General features: G+C 52.8%; 2 protein-coding genes across 4 annotated transcripts; one reads left to right on the top strand and one right to left on the bottom strand.

Moving 5' to 3' along the window:
* Nucleotides 1–404: 404 nt before the first annotated feature.
* Nucleotides 405–11420, bottom strand: MVK (mevalonate kinase). Of its 2 annotated transcripts, none has more exons than XM_088176265.1 (10): nt 11308–11420; nt 11077–11224; nt 10150–10297; nt 9059–9214; nt 7192–7295; nt 6320–6365; nt 5409–5499; nt 4920–5036; nt 2145–2298; nt 405–1892 (listed from the first exon to the last, which is right to left on the bottom strand). In XM_088176265.1, exons 1-10 carry the CDS (start codon nt 11383–11385, stop codon nt 1756–1758), a joined length of 1179 nt encoding a protein of 392 aa, XP_088032391.1. In that variant the 5' UTR covers nt 11386–11420; the 3' UTR covers nt 405–1755. The 2 variants fall into 2 exon arrangements, with proteins under 2 accessions (XP_088032391.1, XP_014730519.1); XM_014875033.2 differs by having other exon boundaries at nt 405–1848.
* A 178-nt stretch (nt 11421–11598) lies between these two features.
* Nucleotides 11599–14752, top strand: MMAB (metabolism of cobalamin associated B). Of its 2 annotated transcripts, XM_014874855.2 has the most exons (9): nt 11599–11698; nt 11821–11879; nt 11957–12050; nt 12153–12210; nt 12626–12698; nt 12876–12973; nt 13255–13319; nt 13938–13997; nt 14144–14752. In XM_014874855.2, the coding sequence occupies exons 1-9, from the start codon at nt 11622–11624 to the stop codon at nt 14229–14231; spliced, it is 672 nt and encodes a 223-aa protein (XP_014730341.2). In that variant the 5' UTR covers nt 11599–11621; the 3' UTR covers nt 14232–14752. The 2 variants fall into 2 exon arrangements, with proteins under 2 accessions (XP_014730341.2, XP_088031984.1); XM_088175858.1 differs by lacking the exons at nt 13938–13997; nt 14144–14752 and adding an exon at nt 13413–13928.
* The last annotated feature ends 551 nt before the right edge of the window (nt 14753–15303 follow it).

Raw genomic sequence — 15303 nt, 5'->3', positions numbered from 1 at the left:
ACCTTGGAAAGCCTTCCCAAGCTGAATGATCCCGGGATTCTGTGAATTTCCCCTCAGTCCCAGGCCCCAGCCCTCAGTGCCAGCAAGGCTCAGCCCCAGATGAGCTGTTTTGAAGGAAAGTTCCCTGTGCTGGATCTGGCATCTCTTTGTGCCAACATCACAAAGTCGACACATGTAAGTGGTTAAAGTCAACACGCTCCCAGATCCTCACATTGATTACACTGTATTAGAAAATGGTAAATTATTTATCAGCCTTTCTGACTTGTGATTAGTGTAAAGCCGCTCTCAGATGCAAATTGGAATTGTAATTAGACATGTAGAAAGGCAGCATCTGAGACCTGCTTTCCTGAAGCAGTGTAAGGTGCTTTTTTCCTTTTGTATCCAGCATAATTATCAAAGAACACTTTGCACATTAAAAAAACATGGATTTATTAAAACCAGAGACAGTTTTACATGGGATCAGGGAACTACAGCTGGTCACCATGATGCTGGGAGTTTAGAGCTAGACCATTTCAGCTTCTCACACTTGATTTTTTTTATCCCTGGGCTGGAAGAGGAAGGCAAGTTCCTAACCTCTGCCAATTCATTACTCAGCTTTCAGTGAGGTGATTCTTGAACACAGCTACACTTAAAAACCCACTAAAGAAACCCACCCCAGACAAACAGAGCGATGATAAAACCCCTTTGGCAGGTACAGCAGAGACCACAGTCCCTCAGAGTCAGCTCATGATTCCCAGAGATTCTGCCCTCAGCCACTTCCCTTTCAATCTGTGGCACAGCTCATTAAAATTTCAGGAGTAAAAAATGCATTTACATTTGTGTAATAATTCTAAATGCATTTAGGTTTTAGAGTTTGTCAACTGCAACTTATGGTGAGCTTTTGAGGACATGGTTTGGGTTTCTGTTCCCTACTTAATTACACCAAAGCAAACCCACCACCAGGCAGGGTCAGGGCCATGCTGGTTTAAGACTGAAGTGTGAGAGAACAGCTTTTACAAGGAGGAATTTTAAGCCTGTCCTTGGCCTGGAGCTGCCCTCCTTGCAGGTGCTGTTTGAGCCAGACTTTGCACATGTGAATAAAAACCAGAGCCTGACTACAGGACTCTGCTTATCAGCCTAGGCAGAGATTATGGAAAAGAGTGAAAACCAGTAATTTCACCAGAATTGTGCTTTATCTTGCATTTTAATTACCCAGCGCTTAATTAATAGTAGCTAAGAGCTGTATTAAAGGTTTCCTCTTCCCTGGGAATGTAGTCCAGAAGAAACAGAGACCTGAGGATCATGCCCTGAGCTGCCAAAGATGCTCTTCACCCTAAAATGTCAAAGCTGTGTGCACATCCACCTTGCCAGCCCCCACAGGGCACCAGGGATGAGGGAAGAGACACCACGTGCATCTGAAGCAGCAGTGTCATCATCCACCTTGGAATCCAGCTGAGCCCCTCGGGATCAGCACAGCAGTTGAGGAAGGAAATTCCAACCAGGATTTTGAGAGCCTTGGTCAAACACCACTGAACAGGTGCTCCCAGGTCCCTATCCCAGCCCCAAATCCCAGTGACACCAGGCCCCAAACAGGCTCCATACCCACATCTGGAGGCCCTCAGCCATACAGGAGAGGGCAGAGACGTTTCCAGGCATGTGGGCACCCACAGCTCCGAGGACGTGGTGCCAGGAGCTCAGTCCTGCCAGAGGCAGCAGCTCAGCTCTGGGCGAGCGCGTGCAGCACTCGGGCACTCAGAGAGGAGCAGGAGTGCAGGGTCACCCCGGGGGCCCCAATCTTGGTCTCCCAGCATTCAAATCCACAGGCACACAAGTCTTGCTTGGCTGCTTCCACGGCCAGCGGGGAGGTGTCTGCCAAGAGCAAGGCAAGAGCAGCCAGTGAGTCAGCTCGGCCACTGCAGGGAGAGGGAAAGGGCCATGGCTCCTCCAAACACAGCCCCTGGCACAGGGCCAGTGCCCTCAGGGGCTGACACACATAAATGAACACTCTGAATCACACACTGCAACCCACGGTGCCAGGCAGTGCTGGGACACATCCCACCCGTCCCTCCAGAGCCAGACCAGGGCTGGCAGTGATTCCTCTGCGCCCAAACCTGACCCCTCCAGAGCTGTGAGGAAGAGGAAGATGCCCAAGGGGCTGTACTGACCTGGTGGCAGCAGGGTGATGCCACAGCCACCCCCACCAGCCCCAGTCAGTTTGCTGTGCAGGCTGTGGGATGCTGTCACCTGGCACAGCCTGTCCAGGGAGGGGTGGCCCACTCCGAGCACGTTTAAGTGGTGTTGGTTTATGTCAAAGAATTCCTAAAAGCAACCACAAAGAGGGGAGATGAGCACACACTGAGACAGAAGCTCTTTACAGCAGTGGCAGCCCTTCCTTCCCAGCCACCCCTTCACAAACATCTCATTTCTGCAGAAATTTGGCCACCAGCACCAGAATTAAGGTCAGGCCAGGGTCTGAGCTCTGGGCTGCTCACGTGCCCCTGTCCTCTACCACAGCTTGCACACTGACAGGGGTACAACAGCTCCTGCACCTTCCAAGAAAATCCTGATCACTGCAAGCTGCCAGCAGGGATTTTTTCCAGAGCTCTCTGATGCCTCCCGACTGCCTCTCCTCTGCCCTGTCACTCGAGTGCTGAGCAGGAGGCTGTGCAAGGCCCCTCGCTGGCCGTGGGAAGGGCACGGAGCCAGCAGCTCTCATTCCTGGCTGTCACCCTGCCCTGCTCTGCAATCCATCCAGCAAAGCCAAATCCAGGGACTTCTGACACGGCTGAGGCACTGCTGGAGAGGTGACACAGAGGGACCTCCCTTTGTTTGCTCTGTGCAGCACTTCTCCTTCCTCACGGGGCTGGGAGCCAAGGAGCCTCTCAGCAGCACCATGCTGGGAATCTGGCACCCAGCTCAAGTGGGGTCGAGAGGGTCCTTCCCTCTGGGAACAGCACAGGCCCCTCTTGGAGTGAGCCCATGCTCCTGGGAGAGCTGTGGGAGCAGCCCTGCCACGCTTCCCTGCCAGCCAGACCTGCTACTCCTGGAGAAAGTTGCCCCAGCAGCAAGGTCCAAACAGCCCAAGGGATGGACACCACCACACAGAAGAGCAAGTTACAGTTTCTCCTCTCCCAGCAGGACAGGTGAGAAATTCAGGAGCAGAGGGAAAGGCTCGGAGCAAGTCTGGAGCAGGGCCAGGAGCAGACAGCAGCTCCCTGAGCACCCACAGGGCCCTCTCAGCCCATCAGCACCAGCCCTGGAGGAAGGCTGTTCCCAGCAACACTGGTCTGACACATCACCTCCAAAGCATGTGGTGGCTGTTCCCAGATAGTGTCACAAGCCAGGACAGGACCAGAGGCAGAGAAGCTCCCTAACAGCAGCCCTGTGCTCCCTCTCCCAGCAAGCAGCACGGAGCTCTTCCCTGCCTGCAGCTCCAGGTGAGCCAGGAGGGGCTCTATGCACAGGGAGCAGCAGGGCAGGTGTCAGCCACATCCCCCTGCCTCAGCTCCTCCTGGGAATCCTGCCAACGCCACTCCGAGGGGACACTGCAGAAAGGATCCCTCTCCTCCCTCCAGAGCATTTCTGTCCAGTGTTTAAGGAACTGTGGGAAGAGGAAGGAGTGGGCAGCAGGCAGAGCTCAGCCACCACCCATTCCAGGCTGGGCAGGACACACATCCATCCAGAGGCCTCTTTATATGCCTGAGTGAGGGCACAGCACTGCCTGTGATGATCCCAGACACCTGTCATCTCCTGATCCAAAATCTGCCAGGAATCTCATGACAGCTTATGACACACTAGACTAGTTCCATGGCTCAAATACAGCGCTGGCCAGAGCTGCACATTTCAGAAACAGCCCAAAAGATGTATTTATATATCTGTGTGCTGCATCTAATCAGCTGGGCCTCTCTGGGCTCTTCAAGCACAAGATAAAACAACCAGATTCAAGACAGGAACCTGCTCACTGCAGTGCTGGGACACAAGGATGCTTTGGCATTTTCTATGTGAGGATCTCAAAGCACAACTCAAATTATCCTCCCTCTTCCCTGTCCCCCGACACTTCTGACAGCTCGAGGGTGTGGAATTAAGATGAGGAGTTGTGTGAAGTTGTGCTGTGAACGGACTGCAGACTTCCCTCAGCTGAGGGTGCAAAGGGAGCAGGACTCTCATGAATCCCATGGGAACAATCCAGAGCAAGAGCAAGGACAAGCAGAGGTTCTCCTGAGAGCCAAGGAGAGGCATTCAGATGCCAACGAGGATTGGCACCAAATGGTTCCCGAGTGTCCAAGCTGGCTCCCAGGGCCAGGCCAGGTTTGCCTCAGCTGGGACATGGCCACACATCCCTCCCCCACGGTGCTGTGGAGCAGCATTACAGCACTCTCAGCACTTCTTCCACTTGGAATCCTGTTCCTCCCCCCTCCCCAGCCTCTGCTCTTTGAGCAAAGCCAAGACAAACAGATCTTTGTGTGCACCTCGTGCATCAATGTCAGGTCAGCTCTGGGCACAGCTCTGTCAGTAGCTCTCTGGAGCCAAGATGAGCTTGGAGCACCAGCAGCTGGCTGGGAACCAGTCAGTCCATCACAAACCAGTGCCTCTGGGCTCTCCTCACTCCAGCCCTGGCAGTGACAGAGCAGTTGCTTCACAGGCAGCGACTGCCAGAGCCGTGGCACTCAATGAAAGAGAAACAAACCCTCCAGAGCCACAGGTCCCCAGAGCTGCCCCCTCCCTCCCTGCACACAGCTGGGAAGAGGCACCAGCAGCAGCTTCTGTCTCCTGGCTCCAGGAAGGGCATTAAAAGCAGTACACCCAGACCACGCTTTCACTTGGAACTGAACATTTCCTGCTATCACATTTTTTTTTTTTTCAGACTTAATGTTCTTTAAATGACATTTTGATGTTCAACAGTAACAGTGGCTAAAAATACTGGTGAGCAAGCCCCTTACCTCCAGCACAGGGTAATGCTCTGGTGATGGATTTGCAGGCATTGCTTCCAGAACACTTTGGCACTCCTGAGAAATGGCATCGATGGAGTCCAGCACCGGGTTCATTATGGCAGGGAACTGGAAAGGGGGAAGGAGGGATGTGAAGTGCCTGCTTGCAGCTCTTCCAATACCACTGGGAGGAAACTGGTCCCAGTCTCTTTGAGCTGGGCAATTCCTCACTCATTGCCAGAGTAGGGTGATGGTAACCTGCTCCTGACTGCAGAAAAGAGAGGAAGAGAAGGAAACAGGCCAGAGGAAGAAACTGCACTTTTCATCGTTGCAAATTAGTGATTTTAACTCAAAATGGAGTTAAACTGGAGGAAGGGAGGAGATGAGCTGAAACCTCATTCCCAAGAAGCTGGGAGATGGAAATACAGTGGCTACAGGAGAGGTGTTCCAAAAGATCCCTGTGGGTTATCTCCCACATCTCCATCCCACAACCACCTGCACCTTCAGGATCTTCTCCTTTACACCAGCCACCAGGACCTTGGTGCTCCGAGGGACTTTTGTGTTGGTCAGCAAGATCCTCAGTGTGGGCACCCTGGAAGCAACAGGAAACAGAGAATCCCAGAGGTCCCTTTGGACTGGAAGGGACCTTAAAGCTCATCTCATTCCAACCCCCTGCCATGGGCAGGGAACATCTCCTGGCCTCTTTCCTTCACACTCTCCAAGGCTACAGCTTATTCTGCCTCAAAAGGTTCCTCTTGGAGCAGGAATCCAAAATAAGGAGTCCTATTTATTTTACAGAACTTCAGCAGGTGTTTCAGTGCTGGCTGGGTTCAGGCTTGTTCCTCCTAGATACAAGGAACAACTGTACTAGAGCTATAAATAGGACTGTAATGTATTTACTAAAATCCATGTTTTTCAAGCAAATTTTCCTTTGAAATACTCTCTACAAGAGTAGCCAGCAGTGGCCATTAACTGCTAATAGAGCAATTTCATGCACTGTGAAAGATTTTAATGGAGTCAGATTATAATTCTCTGTCAGGAGGCAGAGGGAACACACAGCACCCAGATTTCTCTCTGCCAATGGGTTTTCCCACCACCAGGTAAGCACAAAGTTTCCCCCTCCCCACAATGTCATTTGCTGCCAGGAGCAGCTCCATTCCTGCTGCCCATAATGCCATGAAATTAATATTGATCCTTTGTGCTGTGTTCATCTAATGTCAGATAACAACCAAACGTTTTATTGTCCCCATCCACCCCAACAACTGAGGCTGCCCACACTCAAAATGGGGCTGCAGAGCCCTTCCCACACTCCAGCCATCTCCCATCAGCCTCATACCCTCCAACACCCACCCAGAGCCTCTGACATGTTCCACCCACCGTATGTGAGGGTTATTTTTAAACTCCAATATTACCTCTTTAATGGTGTGATTTTTCCTGCTTGGTATCTCAGGGCTCCACCTAAAGTAAAATACATGTATTGTCTCAGTACAGAGCGAGCTGAGAGATAACACAGAAGGTCTTTCATCTTCAGAACCTCACCCAGAGCCTGTGGCAGTAATTGCAAGAAACACCAGTTAAATGAACCATGTTCTCCAGCAGCACGGCCCTGCCTCACCCTGCTGCCTTAATGAAAGGGTCTGGCTCGATGTGCTCAACCCAAGGCCTTTCCCTTTGCTCTCCTCTCCTCCAGGGCCACATGAAATAATTTTTAGAAAGGGAAAGAGTTTGGCCAGCATGAAAACATCCCTGAGAAAACAGAATCCAGCAGTGATTCCCCATAGCAGGGCCAAGCACATGGGATTCCATGAACGTGTGCACTGGTGTCAGCAGCCATCCTGCAGCATGGAATTTCACTGTCCAGAAGGAATGTCTCACTTGGCTCCTACCCTCACAGAGGCACCGTGATTAGGTCTCATTAGAAAGATTATTAACAGTCTCCAAGGACACTTTCAAAACACTGGGAAGTCTCTGCTAATTGAAACTAAATGACAGCTGTCCAACTGCATTTTCCCCTGCATTATCCCTGGGACAGGATTAGGTTTCTTTGTTCACTGCAGAATGTTTAAATATCAGTTATTTGCAGCGGGGTCTCTGCCCCGTGGCACCTGCCTGGGGGGGGCACAGAGCTCTGCTGTTCCTGCAGCCAGTTCCCAACATTCCAGCTGGCTCCAGGCTCAGCTCACAGATGGGGCAAACTGAGACAGGAGAAGGATTCTCTGTACTCAGGCCAAAACAGGGAGCTGAATTTGGGAGTTTTTGCCCAGGAAGAAGCAAACACACCTACCCCAGGTGCCAACAGCATTATCCACACCCGAGGGATTGCCATGGATCACCTGCTCCCCTCGGAAGGCCCAGCTGTTAATCAGTGTCAGCTCTTCTTCTGTCCACCTGCAAGGCAAGGAAATAACTCCAACACAAACCACTCCAAGCCAGTGGACAGGGAGGGATCAGGTTCAGGGGGAAGATCCAATCCCTGGCCTGGTAAAGATCAGATTTAATGGCATTCAAGTCCAGACTCATCTCCACTTCGTCAAGTGTTACAACACACACTGGAAAGGCTGAGGGAGCTGGGATTGCTCAGTCTGGAGAGGAGAAGCTTTGGGGTCACCTAATTCCAGTGCCTGAAGGGGCTACAAGAAAGATGGAGAGAGACTATTTACAAGGGCCTGGAATGACAGGAATGGCTTTAAGATGACAGAGATTGACAGGTTTAGATTGGATACTAGGAAAAAATTCTTCCCTGTGAGAGTGGTGAGGCCCTGGCTGGGCAGGGACATCTTCCACTCTCCGAGGTTGCTCCAAACCCTGTCCAAGCTGGCCTTGGACACTTCCAGGGATGCAGGGGCAGCCACAGCTTCTCTGGGCACCCTGTGCCAGGGCCTCAGCACTCTCACAGGGAGGAATTCTCAGTATCCCATCTAATCCTGCTCTCACAGGAGGAGGATTTGAGCACAAAAACACACCTCTGACCCTCCCTGCACACCACAAGTCCATTCAATACGTATTCCATGCTGGAGCAGAGGCACAAATCCACATTTTGGAAAAGCCTTGCAGCATCTTGCATGGCAGAAATTCCAAGAGCCAGCTGCTATCCAGAAACCATTCTCCTTCACTCCTGCTTCCCTGGGCCTCAGCTGAATGTCTTTATCCATGTCCACACACCTTGCATTCCACCTGCCAGGATTTAATCTGGGAGCACTCAGCAAACAGCTCACACCAGCAGGCTCAGGAACAGGAGTAAACCACTTGTTTTTAATCCTCTTTGAGAGGCTGTGATTCCTCCCGACACAGGAGCCTTTCTATCCTGCTGTTCTTTTCTTGCCATGGGAAGCCAAACCTTTCTGAAGTCTGACACTCCCAGCTCTCTGCACACCAGCTGCAAGGCAGGAATTATGCTGGATCCCTGCTGAAGCCATGGAGGGCGAGCAGGGAATGAAGACATCCTCGCTGCACTGCTTGGAGCTGCACTTTTATTTCCCAATTTGGGAGATTTGCTCGAGCACAGGGGACAAAGTGCTCCCAACAAGAACCTGTTTCTGGGTCAGGCTGCAAATTCTGGTTCAGAAGCAGAACACAGAACCACCCTTCTTGCTGTCTCACTCCCAGCCCCACACAAAATCCCACACAACAGAGGTTCTGCCCCTCCAGCTTTCATTTTTAACAGCTTCAAACAGAGCCCACTCTCACAAGGGCACAACACTCCAGGCCTCCAAAAGGGAACAGAAGAAACTCTCGTTCACCAGGTACTGATAAAAGGGAAAGAAAGGCAGGAGATCAAGAGGAAATGGGGCACATGCAGAAAAGAATTAATGGGAAATGCAAAAAAAACTCAGAAAGGATCCTCAAGGACTCAAATGAAAACCTGGAAGATGCTCAGAGACAGAGGAAACTGAGGTTGAAAAATTTCAGTGTGTTTTATTCAATGGAAAAAATAAAGCTTTTTTTCCGCCTTTTTGTCTGACCTTAGACAAGAGAAACGGGGAGTTTTACAAAGTCTGGGACTGCTCAGGGACAGGAGATGGGCTCAGGGTGTCACTTGTGGTGACAGCCAAAAGAGACCAGCAGAGGTAGCAGTGCCATAATTTGTGCAGGCAAATGGCAAGGTGGGGCACAGGGAGCAGAGCTGTGCATTCCAGGCTGGGATTCCTTACCTGGCTGTGGATTCTCCCTCCTGGAGTGGGCAGGAGATGGCTCCACACACCATGAGCAGGGCTGCAGCCAGGCACACAGCATAGGCAGCACTGGATCCCAGCCCTGCTCCCGTGGGCAGCTCCGACCACACCACGATATCCACGCTGGGAACATCCCTGCAAAAACACACACACACACAGGGACTGACACAACCACCCTGAATTCCACCCCCACGTAACATTAAAAAGGCAAAGGAGGCTGATTAGGACTGATCACAGGGAAAGCTGGTTGAGAACTGGCAACATCAGCACATGCATCTGACACACAGGGGCTTCAGGAGGGCCCATTCCTGAATGGAGCTGCCTTTGTGCTGGAATAAAACCTTCCTGAACTGGATCCATGGTTGGCACAGCTTGTCAGGCTGCTAGCAGGGGCACTTGGTAACTAAATACCTGAGCAGCACCACGAAGAACTCCTTCAGAGGTTCTTGTAAACTGCATTTCAATAATATTTCTAAATAAAATATAAACATCCCAAATCTGTAATTGCACAGTGACATCCCATTGGAGCAAGAGGCTGGTAGAGAAGATGGAACATGGACATATCCATGTCCCTTTGCTCCACTGAACACACCTGGGTTGTGTTACAGACCCCAAAATCAAGCCCAGGAACTGCTGAGTGACAGTCCCAGTGCCACCCTGAAACTGCAGGGAAAACACGACCCAGCTGCTCATCCCAGGTCTTTACCTTTGGATTTCTTGCATGAGAATATGGAAATGAGGCTGTGCTTTGGTTTCTGACACTGCCCTGAGCACCCATCCAGTCACACCAAGATCATCAATGGTGCTGGAACAGCCCCAAGTTCTCTGAGTTTGAGGGACATTCAGCCCATAAACAGATCAGGCTTAGTTCAGACAACAAATTCACAGTTTATTTCTGCTTTTCCAGCCTATGACAGGAGCTGCCTGCTGGAGGGAGAGGTGTCTGTGTTGTGACTGTGGCATAAACTGCCCTAGTTTCAGCCCTCAAAACTTGAGTGAGAGCAGAGACTCCCATCTCTCCTGGGGAACCCACCCACCAGCAAAATTTTGGGGCAGGAGCAGAGCCTTACCCATACTTAGCAGAAATAGCCAGGCACATATACAGGAAGGCAAGAGTAGCAAGGCTTTCTGGAGCTGAGGCTCCAGCAGCAATTCCAGCAAACTCCCTCAGTGCATCCAGCTGTTCTATGCTGGGGGACTTGGACTCATCAAAGCCAGCTATGGAAGCAAGCAGGGGAGAGTTTAAACACTTAAAAACCATAGAACTGTTACAGTGAGAGCAGTATTTATAACAAAACCTTCTGTTACAGCAGGCAGAAACAGCTGGGGCCAATTTCAGGTTTTACCTGAGGATTTGTGATAAAATAAAAGCAAAATCTCCACCAGCCACTCTGAAATCCCAGGATTTCCACACTCTACAGCTCCAGCTGTTTCCCTGCCTACACCTCCCAGTGCATCCATCCATAACCACCATGGAAAACATGGCAGGTCACAAACTCTCCATTAAAGAACGTGGATTTTGGAACTGGGATATCATGGGGCTCCAGCCAGTGCTGCAGAAATTCCTATGAAGGTTGGTGTGGGACAGGCAGGCAGGAAAACAGGCCCTGTACCCCTGACTTGCCCAGGAGCCTCCAGCTCTGAGCATCTTCAGAGAGACTCCTGGAACCCAAAACAGGAGGGGACAGGGACAAATCCCAGGAACCCAAAACAGGAGGGGACAGGGCCACGCACAGACATCTGAGCATCATCAGGGTGACAAGGAGAATGTAAGTAACTGAGAGGTGCAGGGACAGGTCAGTGCAAGGGGTCAGACACAGCGAGGCCCTGAAACACTGCAGGGGAGACAAATAACCCCACGGGGGTCCCTGCAGAGTCACCCACGGGGGTTCTGCAAGGTCACCTCATTGGGGGGGGATGTCCCAGCACGGGTCACCGGAACAGTACCGAGAGCCCCTCACTGCCCCGGGGCAGCGGATCCTCCCCCGGCCCCTTGCCTGCGATCCGCCCCCGCAGGGCCCGGAGCCCGGGGGTGTCCCAGCTCCTCCGGACGCCGACGCCAGGCAGGCACACGCTCAGCCGGCCCTCAGAGCCGGGCCGCAGGCGGAGAAACGTCCGCAGGTCCAGCGCCACAGCCAGAGCCACCTGCGGGCGGAGAACGGCGGTGAGCGGGGCCGGACAGCCCTTACCGAGCAGGGCACCCCTTACTTTGCCCGTCGTGCCCTCACCTTGCCCAGCACCACCGCGTGCTCCCCGTGCAGGATCACCTTCCCCGGTGCCGACACCGCCAGCTCCCGCTCCCACATCGCCGCTGCCTCCCGGCCAGCGCCGACTGACAGCCCCACCCACCAATCAGGGCCGCGCCCTGCCCCGCCTCCCTGCATCCAGCCAATAGCCGAGCGCCGTGCGGGGGCGGGACTTGCGGGCGGCCAATGGGAAGGGGGCGCTGTGGGGTGGCGCGGCGCTGGGGTGACAGCGTGGGCTGAGGGCGGGACGGTGGCCGCGCGGGGTCACGGCGCGGCGGAGACGGCGGCCGGGAGGGATGTGGCGGCGGGCGGCGCTGGCGGGACGGGGACTGCGGGGGATGGCGGGGCGGCGGTGGCGGAGCGGGGCGGGCAGGTGAGCGTGGGAGGGCCAGGACCCCTTCAAGGTGTTGTTCCTCCCCTCACGGTGTGTCCTCCCTTACGGTGTGTCCCCCCCCAACACTGTTCTCCGTTCCCTCACGGTTTGTGCCTCCACAGCCCCGACCGCGCCGCTGCCGAGCGGGCCCCGAGGATCTACACGAGGACGGGAGACTCAGGTAGAGCCCGAGGGGCCCCGGGGGCCGCGGGCAGAGCTTCCCTCCCCAGCCCTGAGCGCCTCCCGCCTTTCCCAAAGGATTCTCCAGCACCTTCACCGGGGAGCGGCGGCCGAAGGGCGACCGGATCTTCGAGGCCCTGGGAGCCACGGATGAGCTGAGCTCGGCCATCGGGTATGGACCGGCTGGGAGTATCCAAATCATATGGAAAATCATGTTTTGATTTCTTCATTCCTAGCTAACTCTGTTTTGTTTTGTTTTCTTTCTTCAACCAAGGCTGGCTGGTGAGTTTAGCAGTGAAAAGGGCCACACGTTTGTTGATCAACTTAATAAAGTGAGTATTAATGATAGTCTTCATCCAGTCCCTTACCTGTGCTATTAAAAGATGAACTCCTTAATTTTAACCACAGTGCTCCCACTGACACACAGGAATTCAATATTTTTAGTATTTCAATATATAAATCTTTAAGGCTCCCTTGATTGTCCTATAAGAGGTAAATTTCTTTAACCAAGAAGGAAGATGGTAGATCAAGTTATTAATTATGGGCAGATAGATGAATCTCTAGGTTTATTTTCAATCACAAGTTTTGTTATAACAGAACTCCAGATTTGAAACTGGAGCACAAACCAACCACGAGGGCACAGCAGTGCCACAGGTCCTGCCTGTGAATTTGGCTGATCAGCTCTGCTGAGCACAGGAATGCAAAAAGCCATGGCTGGGAGTGACAGCAGTTGTGATTTTTGGCCAGGTCCAGTGCATGCTGCAGGATGTGGGCTCCAACCTCGCCACACCGCTCTCCTCGGCCAGGGAGGCTCACCGGAGTAAGTCTTGCCTTTCCTGGGATGGCAGCTCTTGGGCACAGCCTGGCATGGGTGCTGGTGGGATGCTGAGGGGTGTATTTGGTTTCTTAGGACTTGCTGATCCAAGAAACAAACCTAGAGTTCAGCTTGTTGTCTGAATCGCTTTTTTTTCAGCCTTTTCTTCTTTCCTCTCTGCAGAACGAACATCGTTCAGCGAGAAGCCCGTCCTGGAGCTGGAGCAGTGGATTGACAGTTACTCAGAGCAGCTCCCTCCCCTCAGAACCTTCATCCTGCCCGTAGGTGCTGCCTGTGCCCCTCGCTTCCTTGGGGTAGCCCTGCTCCACTGCTTACCACAGGAAAACACCCTGGGAGGCTGCAATTTCCATAGGGAAAAGCAGAGACAAGGAGCTCGGAGTTACACTTCCCCACCCTGCTGCACTGGGATATCCCTGCCTTGCCTGGCCATGGCACAGGGATCAGTTCCATGTGTGTGAGAGGTGCTGGGCCCTCACAGGGAGGGGAGGGGAGTCAGTCCCTGCTGGTGCAGACACTCAGTGCTGTTTCCTTGCTGTTCCAGTCTGGAGGCAGGAGCAGTGCTGCTCTCCACTTCTCCCGAGCCGTGTGCCGCAGGGCTGAGCGCTGGTGAGTGCTGTGCTGGGATCACCCTGAGGAAAGGGGATGGGGACACCCCAGTGACAGCAAACCAGGGCTCAAGCCAAGCTTTTGTTTGTTTAGTCCACTTCCAGGTATGCAGGAGGCACAAAGGCTTTGTTCTTCCTTCCCCTTAGCTGGGTCATCCAACACAAACCTTTTGGGATTCTGCAGCCCCATCCAACGTGGCCTTGGACACTTCCAGGGATGCAAGGGCAGCCACAGCTTCTCTGGGCAACCTGTGCCAGGGCCTCACCACCCTCACGGGGAAGAATTTCTTCTCAATCTCCCACCTAACCCTGCCCTCTGGCAGTGGGAAGCCATTCCCTGTGTCCTGTCACTCCAGGCCTTTGTAAATAGTTTCTCTCTGTTCAGTGATTCCCATGGATGAGTATCCTGGGAGGAGCAGAGCTGGGAGCTTCCTGGACAGACACAAACGTTTCTGGCATCATTTATCCCTCCCAGATCCCTCTGGGAAGCAAAGATCCTTCACTGCTGGAGGAGTCAAAGTGGGGACCCAAGGGGAGGTTTGGGGTGGGAAGAGGTGCCAGCCTTTGTGCACTGAGAGCTGGAAAATTAAACACCAACATTTCCCTTTGCTTTTCCCAGCGTGGTCCCTTTAGTCCAAGCAGGGGAAGCAGATCCAAACGTGGCCAAGTATTTAAACAGGTAAAAAGATAAAATCCCAAGCCATTGCCCTGTCCTACTGAAGCATTCCTTCAGTTCTGGGGATAAAACTGGGGGGTTTTGCTTCTCAAGAAGCTTCTTTTCTGGGATAAGATCACTGTTTTTCCTGGTTTTCCCTTGCTTTCCAGGCTCAGTGATTATCTCTTTGTCCTGGCACGTTATGCTGCTATGAAGGAAGGGAAGGAAGAGAAAATCTACATAAAACCTGAGCCATAGTTGGGAGCTTGGAATGTTTTTTTTCCTTGATCATGGAAAACTAAATCCAGTTGACTGCTTTTGTCCATCAAGGAATGGAGAGAGAATAAGCCTGGACTGGAAATGGGAGCTGCCAAGGATTTCCATGTGAAATAACCAGGACCTTGCTGATAAATCCTGAGAGGAACAGAATCACAGAATATCCTGAGTTGGAAGAGACCCCAACACACCTGTTACTCCCTGGGCCTGGTCCACACATCCCATGTGGGGATGGCTCTGGAGTCACTGCTTCTCCCAGGTGGGAGTTGAGGCAGGAGAATTCCAGTAACATTTTGGAGATGCCTTCATTTCCCTGGGCAGCAGCAGGTGCTGTGGGAAGGCTCTGACAGGACTCTGAGGGATGATGAAGGGAAAACAATCAGCTCCTCCTTTGAAGTCACAGTGCTCATATGGAGCAGCAGCTGGAGGCATTTGGGAATTGTGTCCACAGCTCTGAATTAATAAATGTGGATTTCCTTGTACCAAAGGGCCACAAACTGTCACATTTTAACAGCGAGCCCTGTGTGCTTTGCTGCTCCAAGTCCCTTCCAATCCATCAGCTCTGGCTGGAGCTGAGCTGTACAGATTTACAGGAAGGCACCAAGAACTCCTTGGCTCTGGCTGCCTCTTGTTGTGCACGTGAGGAATGTCTCTGTGCTGACAATCCAGTGCATCCTCTGCCAGGAACAGGGCTCACAGGATGGAGGGGGTGAAGCAGGAAAGGCCAAATCCCAGGGTGCATGTGCTGGGGTTGTCTCCATGTGGAGCTGTCCCTTGGAATGGTGGGACCAGCTGCCCCTCCAGCTGCAGGAACAGCTGGAGGAGCAGAGCCCAGGGTTTGGGAGCACCCAGGGCACTGAGGGTGCAGGAAAAGGGGTTGGGATGAGGAGCAACACTCCGAGGGTTCCTCCCAGGGTGTCTGTGCTGACCCTGGAACGTTGCTCCCTGGAGCCCTCAGCAGAGCAGGCTGGAGTGAGCTCACACCCACATCACACAGACAGTTCCAGCTCTGCACTCAAGTCCAGGCTGCTTCCAGCTTGGGAATACAGCTGGG

Source organism: Sturnus vulgaris, chromosome 19 (assembly GCF_052056855.1).
Source record: "Sturnus vulgaris isolate bStuVul1 chromosome 19, bStuVul1.hap1, whole genome shotgun sequence".
Taxonomy (NCBI): Eukaryota; Metazoa; Chordata; class Aves; order Passeriformes; family Sturnidae; genus Sturnus; species Sturnus vulgaris.
The sequence above is the reverse complement of the archived record's forward strand: the minus strand, read 5'-3'. Positions and strand labels throughout refer to the sequence as shown.